Source organism: Podarcis gaigeae (genome assembly GCF_964106915.1).
Source record: "Podarcis gaigeae genome assembly, chromosome: 6".
NCBI classification, from domain to species: domain Eukaryota; kingdom Metazoa; phylum Chordata; class Lepidosauria; order Squamata; family Lacertidae; genus Podarcis; species Podarcis gaigeae.
The window spans coordinates 47,738,496-47,755,974 of record NC_139682.1 but is presented as its reverse complement, the minus strand read 5'-3'; the positions used below and the strand labels follow the sequence as shown (position 1 = coordinate 47,755,974).

The window sequence follows — 17,479 nt, the reverse complement described above, 5'->3', positions numbered from 1 at the left end:
AGAAGATTCTCATAATCTTCAGAAGAATACCGGAGATGATTGAGAAGAAAGCTGCAGAGATTATACATAATGTCCCACCAATTACTAATAATTAGCATTTCTTATATACATGCAGAGAGAGGAGAGGAAGTAGAATTCTAGAAAGTGTAACCAAGGTACACGGGGAGCTGGGGAGCATGAAACCTCTGGGAAAGGGGGTGCTACAGAGAGCCTGTGTGGTGTAGTGGTTAGAGAGTTGGGCTAGGACCTGGGAGACCAGGGTTCAAATCCCCACTTAAATATAGATTAACAATTGCACTTTAAAATAATGATGATAATAAACAGAACTGAGATGGATGTATAAATACTTACAAAATATTTTATTTGGTTATAAAAATGCATTCAAATAACACTTGAGTTGCCAGAGGCAGCCCCTAAAGAACTGGCAGGGATCAAATTTATTGTGTAGGACACAAAACATTTAAACATTTAAACAAGGCAGTATAAATCAGTTCATTCATATTGCTCATGAAAGTCTGCTTCCCAGATCAACGATGAAACATAACCACTGGACTCTTCCATAAGGCATGAAATCTTGCCCTTTTTGAGAAACAATTTTATGGTATTTTTCAAGCCATAAATGATTGCCAGTGATGTGAATCTGATTCCTGGGAATCTGATAACTAGGAAAATGACAATTTACAGCCTTCTGTGTTTTGAACATGGGTATATAATGGTTATGTGATCTGCTGAAATTATTTTGGGAGGGGCCATGTAACAGAACAACAGCAACTCAGTTGCCTAACATGTGATAGTGTTTGGCATGGCATTCTTGCATATATTATGGGGCTTTCATAGACAAAATCCAACCCCCTCACTAGCCGACTCTTTGTGCCCCGAGCAGCCGCAACAGCCATGGGTTAAGTGTTCTGTTATGCCCCATTCTCAGAAAACTAAGTAAGCTATATGCCTCATTACACTACTATTCCAATCACATAGCAACTCTGGCTCTTGAAGTTGATTGATGCTGTCTACTGTGGGAAAATTGCTCACATGCCAAGATCAAGGGCATACAACTGCATCTAGCCACCTAGAACTGGGCCAAAGAAACCCAATGCCTGAAAACAAGGTTATGTTCAAAAGCAGCTCTGACAGTGCCAATTAAGTAGGAAGCCATGGGCTCCAGAATAGGGGCTGCTAGCAGCCAAAGGAATGCGCCCTACTCATATTGCCAGAGCAGCTGGAATCATGGAAGCTATATTGATGGGGCTGTTTGCATCCTTTTGTCCTACCATAAGTTCATGTTGCTGCCCTTGAACAGAGCTAATTTGTGTGCAGATCATAAAATGCTAAATCGTACTCCCAAGCTCTCATTAAAGAAACACAGGCAGATGTAACCCAGAGCCTTCTGCCTTTGAAGGCATCAGGGTGCCACAGAAACTGTGTGCTGACATGGGCTAATCCAGCTCCAGGGAGGAACTGAGCTCCATGGATTACTTTGATCTTCCTAGCCTGGAAAAAACAAAACACCTTCATTCGGAATGTATCTGTTTTCTCTCCTGGCAATTGACTGGATATGGGAGAGCCGCATCCATCAATCTCACCCCCAAGCCGGGATTCTTCCATGCTGAACAGAATTCCTGGATGAACAGGCCCATGCGAAAGATTCCCTATGTGAAGCTTCTAAATAAAAGTTTTCTGCAGAAATGAGAGAAGACACCAACAGTGGAGCTCTTGAGGAATTGAGAGCATATTCAGGGAGCTGCATACAATTGCTAGGTGCTGAGAGAGGTGTAAGGTTTTCCTAAAGTATCATCATTATATAGAGCAATACTTTAGAATCAGTTAGCATTGCCCTCTACATAGCTGTTATAACTTTAGAAAAATGATTTTGTGCCTGTTGAAACTGATGGTGCCAAGTATGATTTGACGTTGGAACTTCACTGCTGCAAATCTATGCTAGAAAATGCACTACTTGGAGCTACTTTTTGCCAGAATAAATTGAAAGATTTGGTTAGGTTGTATCTAATGTCCGTGAACAAATGGAAGAGACTTCTACTCATACAGCAGGACTCCACCTTACTCTTCTCCCCCTGCAGTTCCCTACACCCTCAAATTTGGCTCTGGAAAGAGTAGATTTTGGGGTTGCATGGCAGGAAGAAAAGGTGAAGTCCATCTACACCCATGAAAGTCCACAGGAGCAGTGCTGGATTCTGCACTCAGTATTATCTTGAGAACAAACACTAACCCTGAAATTTTGGGTTCCCTCCAAACTGGTGCAGTTGTTTTGCAAGGAACCCCAGTTTGAGGTATCAATTACTCAGTTTGAGGGGCGCTTCCACAAACAGAGTTTGTGATGCAAAATGACTGCAAAACTTTGGCACCGGTTTGGAGGGGATCCCAAATTTTGGAATTTGTAGTTAATGAAGTTCAAACACCATAATAGGAAAAGGTTGCTTTTCAATATTAGAGTGCTTATACTTTAATAGTCATGCAGATGAGGGGGGTTATTTGTTTAGGTACAGATTTTCAATTATGCAACTTGTAAAAGGTATACTTCGAAGTATAGGGCAGCGCTGCCTTGAGACCCACAAGACACCCATGACCCAATATGCAATTCTGGTGACTTACAAAATACTAGATATTGTCTTATTTTTTTGGTGCATTTAAGGTTTGTTTACAATACAGATGGCTTGCTGCACTCCAAGTGGACGTGGGGGGGGGGGGGCGGAGAAAGACAGAATAAAGCTTAGAAAGCAACAGCACTGTAATTTGGTGTTACAGGCCCTGTCAAATCATTTCTTGATAAATTTAGCTTTACATTTTTTAAGAAATGTTAACGATAATTTTAGAAGACACATTTTAATACAGGAGTATCCTGCACCTAAAAAACTAGCAAGTATCTTTCAGAACAAAACAATTATCATCTTAAGAGACCAAACACAATGGAACACCATTAGATTCAACACAAAATTCTCAAATCTTGTTTAGCCTGATGGGAAAACCTTCAAGAGCTTGACATCATCTACTGGACGATCTTGTGCATTGGTTTCCACCATGCCCACTCTGTTGACTATGCCAATTCCTTGGCAAATACGTCCAAATATAGTGTGCTTCCCATCAAGCCATTGAGTTGGTGCTAACGTGATAAAGAATTGGCTTCCATTGGTGTCAGGGCCTGCATTTGCCATAGCAAGAATTCCTGCACCTAGAGAAGAAAATCTTATGTTAAAATTGGCTTGGGAGTCTAAATACAGACAATGTAAATGGGAAAACCTTGGTTTTTAAAATGCTACACTAGTCCTTAGAAGTGATCAGGACTTTGTGACAGAGGTGTCTAACCTGCACACCTCCAGGTATTGCTGTACTGCAACTTCTAGCATGCCTGAGCACTGGCCATGCTGGCTAGGAGTAATGGAAGATGATCCAACAACATCTGGAGTGCCATAGGTTAGCCACCTCTGCTCTATGAGATCAATGGAACTTCTCTATAGTGAATGCAAGACTGCTCATGCAACCCAGCTGGCTCAGATGGTTCCCATCTCCCCTGCCCCAACATACACACCACTGTCCACCTATTCACTTTCCTTGGAAAATCCATTTGGATGAAGATTTCACCTCTAAACTAAGGCTGTTAGGAAATGTATATAGTGTGTAAGGTGTATAAACTTGAACATAGAAGCCCATTTCTTATAACAATATGGGAAAAGAATGTAAGTTGTACTCTGTGATGAGGACAGTTTAATCTCCTTCCTGCTCCTGTATACTAACCAATAACTAAATGATTTTTTTTGAAAAATGATTTTTCATATACAAAGTGGAAACCTAATGATACATGATTATAGAGCATAAGCAGTTAACAAATTTAGATGCCAAGTTTTACTAACTTAAGATTCAAGCCAGGCTTATGGCTCCTGAGGGCAATATCTAACACTGCAAGTAGATTTCTGCCTGCACAAGAGCACTCTCTGTTCCTCTCCTCCCCACACAAGTCTCCTGCACTCCCCCAATCTTCCAGAGCAGATTATGGGAGTGTGGGAAGGGGGCTAGAGAATAGGGGAATCCATTCTGCCAACCACCATGACCCTGAAGCTCTTGCACAGAAAGCAAGAGAAGAACTCGAAGCACCTCTGAAAAGATTACCTACCTGTAAACTTTAGTTCTGGATGGAGTTCATCTTCAAATTGCTTGCCATAAATGGATGCACCTCCTCTTCCTGTCACAGAACAAGACCAGGTAAATCAATCTGCAAAGTCACAGATGGGACAGAGGTATACTGAAAGTTCCTTGTGAATGTGCAGTACCAGCTCACCAAGATCTCCTTTTATTTTACTGGTAAGAGAGGAAGTGCTGACTATTAATGGATATCATCATAATGCTTCTGAGTAAAGGGAGAGTAGCCATCTGTTAAGTCGGAAATCTTTATGTTATCTTACAGCAGGGGGTCATTTGGCCTCACCAAGTGTGATAAATGTGTTCTCCTATTCTTGCAGAACATAACAAGAGCACTATGCAGGATTTGGGGGGATGATGATGATGGTGATGATTGCAAGATCTACTATCCTAACATCACCTTTACTATTCACATTAGTTTGCATCAGCACTGATTAACACAGTATCTGAAGCAGGTACTTTGAATATATTCTTACCAGTTCCTGTTGGATCACCCCCTTGAATCATGAAGTCCTTGATTATCCGATGAAACTTTGTGCCATTGTAGTAACCTCGTCTGGCCAGTTCAGCAAAATTTTTACAAGTTTTTGGTGCATGTTTCCAGTATAGCTCCACAACAATTACACCCATTCTGCAAAACACAGGCAGAGGAGGATTCCAAACACATTTGTTACATCACATTGATTCAGTGACATCGAGGTGAAAAACCACAAGAGTGTGTCTTCATGTTACAATCTATCAATTTTATCAGGTTTGTTTTCTAATCAAGATGCAAAACATTAAGAATAGCAGCTTTAAAACCTGATGAAGATAAACAGCTTAGATTTTTTAAAAACTGTGAAAGTGGGAGGTCTTTGCATAGTACTGAAATGATATCAAGGAGGGCACTAAGATCACCCTATTCAGGGGGGAAAAATACAGGTCAGCTGCCACTATTGGTATCCACCAGCCACACCCTAGATGACACAGGAACTGCACTTTTGAGAAGGACAGTAGGGCCCTCTGGCAGAAACAGTCCATATAGTCCTGTTCCTCCTCCTCTGTGTGAACTGACAAAATATCCTTGGTCAGACCCACCAGCCTGACTTCCTCTAGGGTGGCTCCAGCCCCAGCTCCACCTGCTCGGCTTGCCAAGTGGCTTCTTTGAGTGCAGTGGCTTCTGACTCTGGGTGTGGGAAGTGGAGCAGGGTGCTGCTGTAGCTGCACTGGCTGGTCAGAAACACAGAGACAGACAATCATTCAGGTACCATGAAGGTGTTTAAAGTCAAAACCTGCATTTTGAACTGAGCCTATAAGGAGTCAGTGCAGTTGACAAAGCAGGAATGTAACATGATCACAAAGCCTGGTCTCAGTAGCAATCTTGTAGCCGTATTCTGAACTTTCACCAGTTTCTCAATCATCTTCAGTGGCAGCCCCAATTATAATCTACTACGGTGATCTAATCTGACGGTTACCGAAGGGTGACTGAAAATTGCCTGTTCCTTGTAAGCATTTGCTTTTAGCCGTAATACAGTATTTAATGTGAATAGGCTTGCCATCCTACCTATCCCATCTCACCTCCATCCTTGTGTGTTTCACAACATATTGTATTTCTGCATCTTCATAATAGGCAATGCTGCATATGTTGAGCTTCTGCCCGTCATAAAGATACTAAAAGCAGAGGAGCATAAAAAGGAGGAATAGGGAGCCTATAGGTCTCCAGACACGGATTCCAACTCCTTCTCTGCCCCATGGCTGCCTGGCCAGTGATCAGAGATTATGAGATTTGTACATATGTGGGGAATAAGAAGCATAACAATATGTTTCTCTATCTCTCCAAGCACAAGAACTGGCTGTTCACCCAGCTTTGTCACCATCCCTTTTTAAATACATATTTGTAATTGATTTTCGCTTTGTTGAAACACACACAGGTTTCTGGGGAGAGAGAGAAAGAGAGAGAGAGAGAGAGAGAGAGAGAGAGAGCAGGAATTAAGCAGAATTTGGTAGCTAGTATATAATTAGCCAATGTGGAAATCAGTTCTCAGTGGCGGGCCGGGGGAAAAAATCAACTGAAGGCAAATAAGCTTTTTGACAGCTGATGTAAACACCAGCCTTGCCTCGTGCCGGGTAAGACCATGGGTCCCTCCGACTCAGCATCATCTGTGCTAACTGGCCTTCCGGGGTCCCAGACTCTTCCCCAGCCCTACCGGGCGACGTTACTTTACCACTGAGCCGTGGCCCTTCCCTCACTCACGTAGTCTCCAAAGAAACAGTCGGCGGCTGCCACGTATCAGGGGGCACCGCAGCCATGCTTCCCCCACGCCGGACACACCTTCCCGCCGGGGGAACCAAGCTGGCAGAGCACACTTCCGGTGCAGCTGCGTATGCCGTCCCCTCGCTCTCGGGGAAACGAAGGCCGAGGCGCGGCGGACAAGTTCCCGCAAGCCTCGGGCCAATCAGCGCGCAGGAACGAAGCGGGTCTTTGTGACGTCGAGGCGGGAGGGGAAATTCGAATTTGTTTATGCTTCTCCTCTTCTGTGCGCTTGCCAAAGCGCCGGAGCTTCGCGGTGAGAGCGAGCGGGAGGAAATGCCCGCGCCGGCGGGAAGGGGTTGCATGTCGCATGTCGCATGTCGGCTGGGCCCGCACGTGAATGGGTTCTGGATTTCCCTGGGGCCGGAGCGTGGAGGGGGGGGAGGATTCGGAATTCTTGCCTGTAACCGCTTTCGGGCAAAACTAACATGCCCATCAGCAGCTGCGTCTTTTTTTCTTCCCCCCCTAACAGCCCAGTCCTAAAAGCCTGTTTACTTTACTCAGGAGTTAGGGCTGCTATCCGATGCACGTTTATCTGGGAACTGAAGTCCTCACTGAACGCAGAGGGGCTTATTTAGAGAAAACGTTCGACTCCTTTACTTAAAACGATAGGAATGCTGTGCACGACAGAATAAAGCAACCCAAATGTCATGTTAACATCCACGAAGCAGTAAAACCGGGTATTCAAATAGCAGAGGCTCCTAAATCCTCTGAGCAAAGAAAAACATCTTTAGTCATCGGCGCAATGCCAGCAACGCCTTGCACCTTTCCGTGAAGAAAATTGGAGAATGCAAACTCCCGTCAGTGGTTTGACTAAGGCAGGAGAGAAGAGGTCCCGACACAGAAGTATCTGCCAGCGTTTAAAAACATGGCAATGAGCGGGAAAAGCCCCAAACATCTCTCGCTACCAATCTTAGGGCAGATAAGTGACGAATGCACTTCTGAAACAAGGCAGTGGGACAAGTAGGAATGTGGTGACTGAGATAAACTTTGCCTGGTGGTGGCGGACGCTGGTTAGTCTGGATGCTGGCGTCTGCCTTAAACTCACTGGCAGTGGGCCTGCATTGCAGAATTAATGGAGAAGGAAAAATGAGCAGATATTGCTAATTGCCCGTCCGGCCTCATGTCAACACTGCTATCTGCATTTTATTTAGTTGTGGCGGGAAGGATCCAGGATACCTTTAATTACGACTAGCTGCAAAGCCACCATACAGTGAGCATGCTTTGGAATTATCTTTTTAAGACTTCTAAAAAAAAAAAAGGGAAACCCGCGGGGAGAGAGGACCGGAAAAGGCTTTATTTGCAGCGGCAGTAGGAGGTGCTTTTGCATACTTAATGTTGGAGTGAACGCCCGGTGATTGCTCTCCCTTTAAAACCAGAAAAGCCGCTGGTGATTCGAGACGGAGGAGAGAGGCGTATCGGAGGTACAGCTACCTTATATCCCATAAGGACTGTTATTGCTGCTAAGCAGGCTAGCCTAGCTACAATTCAGAAAGCTGTTTCTAAGTAGGTTACAAATGGAAATAGAATACAGTAGGGGGAGTGGAGGGAGAGGAAGAGCAGGTGAGAAAATGCAGAGAGAAAAATACAAATCTGCAGCTTCTACTAAAAAAAGTACCAAATTAGGTTTCTAGTAATGAACTACAGCAAAATGTTGTATTTGTCTTTCTTTCACTGTTTGTTTGTTAACACTTTCTGGTAACCAATTCGCAGCATAAATTTCACAAACCAAATCAAACCCAAAACTTATAAAGCCAAACCCAAACTCATGCTATTTTCATGTAGGATGGTTCCTGAAAAACATGGAATGGCCAAACGAAGGTGAGCACTAGAATATCTGTTGTCCTCTATGACAAGATTCATATGTAACATTAAGGCAAACCATGACTTACTACAAACAAGCAAATGTGTGGGTTCCTGTAGCAAAGATCACAGCTGCTTCACCTCTTCCCTGGTCCTGCTGCTGCCACCAATTTAGGGCTAAGCTATGGTTTGGCTTAACACTAGGTATGAATCCAAGCTCATAGTTTGTATCACTCCAGACAAAGCATGAGCTATAACTTTTGTTCAAGGTTTGAATGTAATGCTAAGCCAAAGTATGGTTTAGCCCAGAGCAGCAGAACTGAAGGAACAGCTCATGTTTGCTCATTCATGCTAAGTCATGGTTTGGCCTAGTTTGTGTGTGTGAATGTGAATTGCTACTCACAACTTTCTAACTGGATGCATTGATTTTGGTTTCTGACTAGTTCAGTGTATACTACTTAGGTCCAAAGCAACTGATTTCTGAATTTTATATCAACAATCTTCTCCCTACCCATATATATATATATATATATATATATATATATATATATATGCTTTCGTAGATTTTCACGGGTACAGGAATGCAGGTTTTGGTGTCCTCGGGTGTCTTCCCGTGTAAAAGTTGGGGTGTCTAGGCGACGTTTCGACGAGGTCTCACTCGTCATCTTCAGGCTGGTGCTTTCGGCTTCTTGTTACTGGAACAGAGCGGGATCTCAATGTTTGAGTTCCTATAAATACTGTAGAGGGGGTGTGGTGTCTAGCCTCCAATGTTCTGGGCAGAGAGGAAGTGACACAAGCCACAAAACCACAGCTCGCCCCTATACACGAAGCCAAGCCAAAGCACAACTAAGTGCAATACAGCCATCTTCTCAGGAAAACTCTTCACAAAGTTCAAGAGGTCAAGACACAAAGACTTTAGCAACTAATCCACACCTAATGACCCACCTAAGTGGTACTCAGGATATCACTCAAGAAATCACTCAAGGTATCTCTCAAGTAATTAAGGAACAAAAGAAGAAAAGGCACACTAGCCTGGGAACTTCCTCTCTGCCCAGAACATTGGAGGCTAGACACCACACCCCCTCTACAGTATTTATAGGAACTCAAACATTGAGATCCCGCTCTGTTCCAGTAACAAGAAGCCGAAAGCACCAGCCTGAAGATGACGAGTGAGACCTCGTCGAAACGTCGCCTAGACACCCCAACTTTTACACGGGAAGACACCCGAGGACACCAAAACCTGCATATATATATATATATATATATAATTATGCACACACGGGCTGCATGTAAACTGAAATATTTTGAGGAAGTGGAGTTTTATTATTTTTATGTCATGCGATATTTAGAGCACATCTTGCTGCCAGATCTTCTATAGAACTAGGTGCACCTAATCCAGTGATTTCAGTTAACTTGGGTGAATCTAATTCTGCATAGGGCCAGGCTGTTAGTTGTACAAGTTCAGCTTCCCTTAGCATTGGCATTCTGACTTTCTACCATTCTCAGTACATATTCATAGGAAGTGGATCAAGAATATACACGTGTTTTAATTCCCTGTTCTGCAAAATATTCCCCACACAGTTTGGGGGATGGCATCTTCAATACCCAAGCATTTTAACTGAGAAAATCTCAGTTCTACTGCAAGCCAGGAATTACCTTTCATTGGGAGGATTCTGGCTCATATGGAGGTGGTAATTCCTGCTTAAAGTTGGTAATAGGTAGGTAGTCAGGGCTCAGTGAGTACTTGTAATAATAATGATTTATTCTTTTTCTCCAGATATAAAATTTATTATTGATGAGAGACTGGATTTTAGTCAGTCTTCTTCTTTTGACGGGTAAGGTTCATTGACAAATCTAATCCCTGGTGATATAAATTGGGGTATGTGGCAGTACACAGGCAACTTCTCCTGTCCCACCCCCAAATCTGTAAATAGCTACTGTAAGGCTTCATTAAGCAGGTCTGTCAGAATCTGTAGCAAGGCTGCAAGTACTTGCTTAAAGTCTGTCTGTACTGCTAGTATGTATCAATGGATCAATCGCCTGCGTAGAAAGACCTGCCCCATTCCTTTTGTAGGGAGACACTGGAACAGAATGACGTGGCACAGCTGTAAGCAGGTTCTGATGGAAACAATTTCTGTAGGTCCAAATGTAATGTGCAGCATCCTTTTGCTGTGCAGTGGTACCTTGGTTCCAGAACTCAATCCGTTCTGGAAGTCCGTTCGACTTCCAAAATGTTTGCAAACCAAGGTGTTGCTTCTGATTGGCCCTGGAAACAATCCTGATAGCCAAAACGGACGTTTGGCTTCCCAAAAACGTTCGCAAGCCAGAACAACACTCCTGGGTTTGCGGCGTTCGGGAGCTGATTTGTTCAGGAGCCAAGCCATTTGGGAACCACAGTACCACTGTAGTCACTTTCCTGCTTTAGAACGCTCTTCTCCCTGGAGAAGCTTGCAATGCCTGGTTGAAACATACTTATTCCTGCACACGTGAAAAACTTAAAACAAATCCTTATTTCCTGATGAATAGCCTTTGGACTATAATGTAACTTAAATAGAAAACTATCTTTAGAAAGATTTTTCGTCCAAAAATCATTTTTAAAATCTGATTAAAAAAAAATAATCCGATTTAAATATTTAAAAACTCTGATTTTTATTATTATTATTTAAATCATTGATTTTTATCCACCCTGGTTGGAAACCACCCTGTGATTACTTTGAAGTGAAGGGCAGTCTATAAGTTTTGTTTATCAATAAGAGGCCAGTCCAAGATCCTGGCCCACAGCAGTGGGGCTTGATGGAGTGACTCAGTCATTGCCATTTCCACAGCCCTGCTGCTAACGCCAGCCAGGGTGAAAGGGAGGGGAGAGAATGCCTTCTTGCTGTGCCAGCTGACTCAGCAAAGAGGCTGGATCAGGTCTGTTGCCAACCGGGACCAGCAGACCCTGTGCCAGCTCAGTCCTGCTCTGGAAACTCCCTGCTTTGGGGATTTGTGCTGGCTTTGGGGGGTGCAGCTGGTGGCAGCTTCTCTTCCCCACTTGGATGGGGCTTCTCCCAGCAGCAGAGGCTGAGGCCAGCTGGCTGGGGCTAGGCAGAAGGACACCCCGGCCACATCCAAACCTTCCAGTGCCATAGAATCATAGAATTGTAGAGTTGGAAGGGACTTGAGGGTCATCTAATCCAACCCCCTGCAGGTTGCTGTGTTAATAAAATAATACATTTCTAATCAGAAATCAAAGACTAGTCATTTGAAGCACTAGCGTTCAGAAGTATGAGATCATCAGAACCCTCCAAACTTGAAGCATGGGAAGTCCTATTAATTTGGCAGAATATTCAGATTATTTGATATGTATATGTATAATTTGGAATATTTATTGTGACTTGATTGGATTCTTAAAGTGGAAAATTTAATAAAAATGAATTTTAAAAAAAGAAAGAAGAAGCACTAGCGTTCACAAGCTTTATTCAGATTTTATGCCAAAACCAATGCTTTGAATTTTTCTGTGGGATGGGAAGCCACTCTCATTGCATTCCTTTTTGCACAGTGCTTGTACATTTTGCCCAGTGCGGTTCCCTGTTGATTCTTGACTTTCTTGCTTCAGACAAGAGGAGGAGGAGGAGGTCTCTGGCATTTGCCCCACAGAATCCAGTGAAAGGTGTGCGGCCCAGTCAATTGACACGAACTTTTTTGGGGGGGAGAGTGAAGGCAAGGCCTTGGTGTGGAGCCCTCTGAGTCCCGAAAAGCTAGAGGAGATGATGAGCGAAGCCAACAGGCTGGCTGCACTGATGGAGGGGTGTGAGCTGCTGGAGAAGGAGAACGGCAGCTATGAGACGAGGCTTGAGATGGTTCCAGATTTTGAGCCTTTGCCCTCCATTGAATCTTTGCATGCGGTGAGGAAGGACTCCAGGGCCCCCAGACGAAGGACATTCAACGTGAGCAACAGCCCTCTGCAAGCCCTGCTGCCAACCGTTGGACCCGAAAGCTGCTGTTCTGTAGGTTCCCCCAAAGCTCCGCTTCCAGAGATGGGAAGTCCTACTTCCTGTGTTGCAGACCCACCTGTTCCCAAAAGACGCCAGAATAAATCAAATGCCTGCATCCCCAACAACCAGCTCCCCAAGAAATCCAGACCCAATCAGCCACTCAAGTCACTGGCAGCAACGAAATCTCTGGACATTAAAAAGGTACAGTGGCAGGAGCAGGACCAATGCAAATTTCATTTGCAGCACAAAGTGTGTGCTCAGGGAATCCCTGGCTCTGATCCCGATTCTCTTCCTGAGCTTGCATGTGCGAATTACTCTTAGCTGTGACTCAGTCTGCAACTCTGTGCCCACTTAGCTTGGCATAATTCCCAATGAACTAAATGGGACTTGTTTCTAATAAGACACACAGTCAGTTTCTGTAGCTGCAAATGCCCTATGAATCATGCTGTTTACACTTGCATTTGATGAGGGATCTTCTCCTGAATCTGATCTCCAACCCACGTTCTGTTGAGTAATTTCCCAGGCCTGAGAAACAGCCTGGGAGCAGAGGAATGTAAAAGGGCACCTTCACGCAGAAGCCTCCAGGGTTCCAAGTTGTCCTTCTCAGAGGTGGATAGCTTGTTCCCACTTCTTTTCCAAAGCTCCAGCCTGTTTCTTGTGTCTTTTGTCGCAGACAACTACCAGGTCCAGCAGGAAGGAAAGATCAACTCCACCCACCCTTCCCATGCAAAATAAGAAGCCCCTGCCACGTCTGAGGCCTCCCCTTCAAACCAACAGGCAGGGACCTTGGAGGGAAACAGAGAAATCTTCTGGCAAGGCCTCTTCTTCGGAGGGATCCCAGGTATTTCTGATGGGTGGTACCATCACACACAGCAGGCAGGGTAGAATTAGGCATATCTTTCAGTGCAAAAATATTCAGGACAGAGCACTTCTTCACACTGTGCATAGTTGAACTATTCACTCCCACACGAGGTAGTGATCACCACCTGCTTGGATGTCTTTAACAAATTAGTGGAGGGGTGGAACTGTTAATGGCTGCTAACCACAATGGCTAGGATTCCACCTCCAATGAAACCGAGATATGAAAGCTAGGAGCAAAATGGCTCCTTAAATCTAGGTTAGGGGCGCAACAACGGAATGTCTAGGCATGCTTTTTTATAACAAGAATAGAAAGCTGAAAATGAATGAACTGCAGCCAGAGTTCATTTTTCACATGCTCTAGTCCTTCCCCTGCCTACCCCTCTAATATTCTTGAGAGGGTCTCTTCTCCTGTCTTCAGAGAGTACCTGGAAGTGGGGAGGTAGAAAAAGGTCCTCCTTTCCTTCTACTTTGCAGTTTTAATCTGAAATCTTAGGCTCAGTACTGCACCCAGAGCTCAGAAACTGCTCACGCTAATGAAATTCGCAAAATGCGCCTGGAACAATGGGAGTTTCAAACACTGGTCTCTGCATGTCAGTGGTTGGGAATCACAGGCAGGGAGGGCGCTGTTGTGCTCAGCTCCTGCTTTGTGTCTTCCCACAAGTTGGCTGTGATGAGAGCAGGATGCTGGACTAGGTGGGCCATTGGCCTCATCTAGGAGGGTTCTTATGTGCTTTAACAGTATGCAGAATATAGGTTCCCTAAACTAACCTCTACAGGCGTGCCTAGCACTGTTTACCTTTGTGAATGTGAATGTACATTCTGGAAATGGAACTCCTGCATGTTACTTGTGCAACTCAGTTTGTCCACACACACAGCCATTGCAGCGAGGCCTGATGTACTCCAATGCAACTGCTGTTAATGTTAAGCAGCCATTTCCAAGAGATAGTTGTTGTTTTTTGCATTCTCCCTGCTTGACCAGGGAGAAATATCCAAAGTGGTGGCTGCTTTTGACATAGCTTGCTTTTCTTTTAAAAATCTTGCTGCATTAGCTTGGCCTTCAGGATCCACCTAGCAAAGGTAAAAAACCAGTACCATATGCAAAAGCAAGGCTGGGCCCCAGGCTGGATCCGCTGAAGACTGGTCCTGTGAAGAAGGCCTCTGCTGCTCCAGAAAAGATGGCACATCTCCAAAAGGCAAATGCAAGTAAGTTGTGGTAGACAGTGCATCATTTGGATTTAGTTTTCTTCTCCCTCCCACTCCTGTGAAAGGTCAGTGCCCAGGATGAAGACACCAGAGCACAGAATCGGGTGTAAGAGTTACCTTGCTGATGCAGACTGAGCTTGCAATCCGTTCCACCCTTACCTGGCAGTAAGTCCCATTGAACCCACTGGGAGGAATTCGATTCAAAGTAGTGCTGTGGCAATAATTCTGCCAGTGCAAGCTTTTCAGCTTGTTGGCCAGAATGGTCTGCCCCCACCATGTGTTGTTCTAGGGTTTCCCCAAAGCTGCCAGCCAATTTTGGGAGGCACAGGGGGGAACCCTGTTGTTTTAGCTTCTCCTAGTGGAACTTTGTCACTTGAATGAGGCCCAATAGGACTGACTTCTGAGTATATATGTATAGGAATGTGCAGTAAAATTATAAAATTCAGTTCTTAACCTGGCACACCCATTATTTACCAGGTGCTTTGTACTTAAACGTCTGGACTTGAAGACATCGTGTCTGCAGCAGGAAATACTATTTAACTTATTTGGAAATGTGTGATTTGGTCCCTGTGCAGATTCTTAGAGGGCTCCCATAGCTTATTTGCCCCTGCTGTGAATGTGTGCCGTAAGACAACTTCTGTCTCTTCTCCCACGACTGCTAAGTGCACAACCTCTGCTGGTCGCTCCTTATCAACATATCTGTTTATGCCTGCTTTCTCTTTTTCTCTGCAGGTCAGGTGACAAGTATGGGTGGCAGCGCCCCACAATTGCAGGCCAGCTACAAGCCTCACAGCAGTTGTCGTGAGATTCGAACCAGGAACACCGCCAAGTCTGGGCTGGCAAGCAGACTGCCAGTGTTAAACTCTAACAGTAAGCATGCAGTTCCAGAATGACCCAGGCAGCTTAAGTCGCTGGGTTTGGGAGTGGGATCTGGCAGGAAGGATCTTCTGGGAGGAAAGGGAAGAAAACACTGAGGGTTTTGAAGGAAGCTGGTGGGAACATAGGAACCTGCCTTATGTAGTCAGACTGCTGGTCCTTCTAGCTCAGTACAGCCTAGAGTGAATGGAAGCCGCTCTCTAGGATTCCAGGCATCTTTCCCAAGGCTACCTGGATGTGACAGGGATTGAACCTGGGGCAACCTGCATGCAAGGTAGATGCTCTGCTGTGGCCCTTTCCTAGTGGTCCTGTTTGCAAAGGTGCTTCTAGGAAGGCAGGACACCTAAGCATCACTCAGCTGTGAATGACATGGCTGGACTCTTGTGGAGCAAATGCTGGTGCTCATTGGGATATAGGTCCATTAGCATGACCTGCATCGGTACACTGTTCTGCCTTTGAACTGTGTTCCCTTCTTCCCATTATTTGCATATTTATTTACGATTGGCTCTCAGGGTGCCATCACTTGGTGTGTGGGTGTGTACACGCCTTCAGGTCATTCAGGTTTCAACTAAACAACTTCGCTGCAATTTCCAACTTTGTTCCAAGCCGTTTCCATCACTGGAAACCATGAACAAACCCCCAAACCAAGCCAGGAAACACTGAGTGGAATGGCTGAACTAAAATTGTCCTGGCAAGTGCACACTTCTTTCAAAAGGTAAAGGTAAAGGGACCCCTGACCATTAGGTCCAGTTGTGGCCGACTCTGGGGTTGGGGCGCTCATCTTGCTTTATTGGCCGAGGGAGCAGGCGTACAGCTTCCAGGACATGCGGCCAGCATGACTAAGCCACTTCTGGTGAACCAGAGCAGCACACGGAAACGGTGTTTACCTTCCCGCTGGAGCAGTACCTATTTATCTACTTGCACTCTCATGTGCTTTCGAACTGCTAGGTTGGCAGGAGCAGGGACCGAGCAACGGGAGCTCATCCCGTTGCGGGGATTTGAACCACCAACCTTCTGATAAGCAAGTCCTAGGCTCTGTGGTTTAACCCACAGCACCACCCACGTCCCACTTCTTTTAGGAACTGCCTATTGGCCCATTTAACTCAGAACCACCTGCACTGGGGATGAGTTTCAGACAGAGGTCCTTCCCAGTCCTACCTGTAGATGCTAGAGATTGAACCTGGAACCTTTTGCATGCAGTAGCTCTACTATTGGGACATGGGCCTTTTCCAAAGCATCACAGTTGTTCTGACCACCTACATGCCAATCTCTTGAATTTCTCTCACCCCCTTAAAGCGCCTGCATTTCAACAAACAGTCCCTTCCAGCACTTCCCAGAACAGCAGGCTGCGACTGCCCAAGAAGGCAACCTCTGGCAAGTTGAGGTGAGGCTCTTTTCAGAGGATGCTTATACCTGCTGGGCTTCTACCATAGATCTCCTCCATCACTGTCAGGGCCTGGGTTCATGTTTTTGTTTTTTGTTATGTTTCAGCCTTGCAGTGAACAGATCTGGGGCTGGATGAGTGTGAACCCACGGAGCATTGCCTGCTCTTTCCCTTTTAACGACATTCCAAACTTGCGTGGTGAAGGAGGAGCTGCAGCCTGGGAGACTTGGCCAAGGCTTTGCTGACAGAGAGAACCACACCTCCATTATCACTGGCTGAGGGCTGGTGGGAACTGGGCGTCAAAACGATTACCTGGAGGGACTACAGGTCAGCCTTGTAGAACCTCTGCTATATGATTAGGTATGTCCGTCTGTACTGTGCTTATGTTTGTTAAAATATATACTTTTCTAATAAAACAAAATAAGCTTTTTAAAAATAAAACCATTGAGGAAACCTAGTCTGAATGTGGAATACTGTAATGTGAATAGCTATCAGACTAATGTGTGGATCTGAGACACAAGTAATGGAACAGAAAATCTATTACCGCCTTAGTCAAGCAATGTGCTGGGAGGTGAGAATGTATATTATTGTTGTCTAGGTAACAACAGCTGCCTCCTTCCTCTGGGTGTGAGTGTATGGATGAACCTCCATACAGCCTTTCCTGGAACTGGTGGGTTTTGCAGATGGAGCCTACTGGACAAACTGGCTCAGTTAAGGAACCTGCTGTGTTTTCAAGGAGCTGAAGAATTTTTTGCGAATTACCAGTGGTCATGCTAGCATCAGAGCTTGGCAATGGCCTCCCAATATTTAAAGTGTGTTGCAACTTTTCCTCCCAGAAGATTAGACCAGTATTGGTCTGCCTCCTCTCCATCCACCCAAGCAGTAAGAAAACTCAAGAGCTTCAGCTCTGCCAAATCTCACTTATTGGTTTTC

General features: G+C 45.0%; 2 protein-coding genes across 7 annotated transcripts; one reads left to right on the top strand and one right to left on the bottom strand.

Moving 5' to 3' along the window:
* Positions 1-338: 338 nt before the first annotated feature.
* On the bottom strand, positions 339-6,551 carry PPIL1 (peptidylprolyl isomerase like 1). Of its 2 annotated transcripts, none has more exons than XM_083745257.1 (4): positions 6,386-6,551; positions 4,629-4,783; positions 4,127-4,195; positions 339-3,187 (listed from the first exon to the last, which is right to left on the bottom strand). In XM_083745257.1, the coding sequence occupies exons 1-4, from the start codon at positions 6,439-6,441 to the stop codon at positions 2,967-2,969; spliced, it is 501 nt and encodes a 166-aa protein (XP_083601383.1). In that variant the 5' UTR covers positions 6,442-6,551; the 3' UTR covers positions 339-2,966. The 2 variants fall into 2 exon arrangements, with proteins under 2 accessions (XP_083601383.1, XP_083601384.1); XM_083745258.1 differs by having other exon boundaries at positions 4,629-5,201; positions 5,684-6,469.
* PSRC1 (proline and serine rich coiled-coil 1) lies at positions 6,541-16,987 on the top strand. Of its 5 annotated transcripts, none has more exons than XM_083745217.1 (9): positions 6,559-6,698; positions 8,228-8,263; positions 10,023-10,080; positions 11,844-12,423; positions 12,896-13,063; positions 14,133-14,286; positions 15,019-15,156; positions 16,459-16,546; positions 16,654-16,987. In XM_083745217.1, exons 1-9 carry the CDS (start codon positions 6,653-6,655, stop codon positions 16,682-16,684), a joined length of 1,299 nt encoding a protein of 432 aa, XP_083601343.1. In that variant the 5' UTR covers positions 6,559-6,652; the 3' UTR covers positions 16,685-16,987. The 5 variants fall into 5 exon arrangements, with proteins under 5 accessions (XP_083601344.1, XP_083601343.1, XP_083601345.1 ...); XM_083745219.1 differs by having other exon boundaries at positions 6,560-6,698; positions 8,156-8,263; XM_083745221.1 differs by lacking the exon at positions 6,559-6,698 and adding an exon at positions 6,749-7,866.
* Positions 16,988-17,479: the final 492 nt, after the last annotated feature.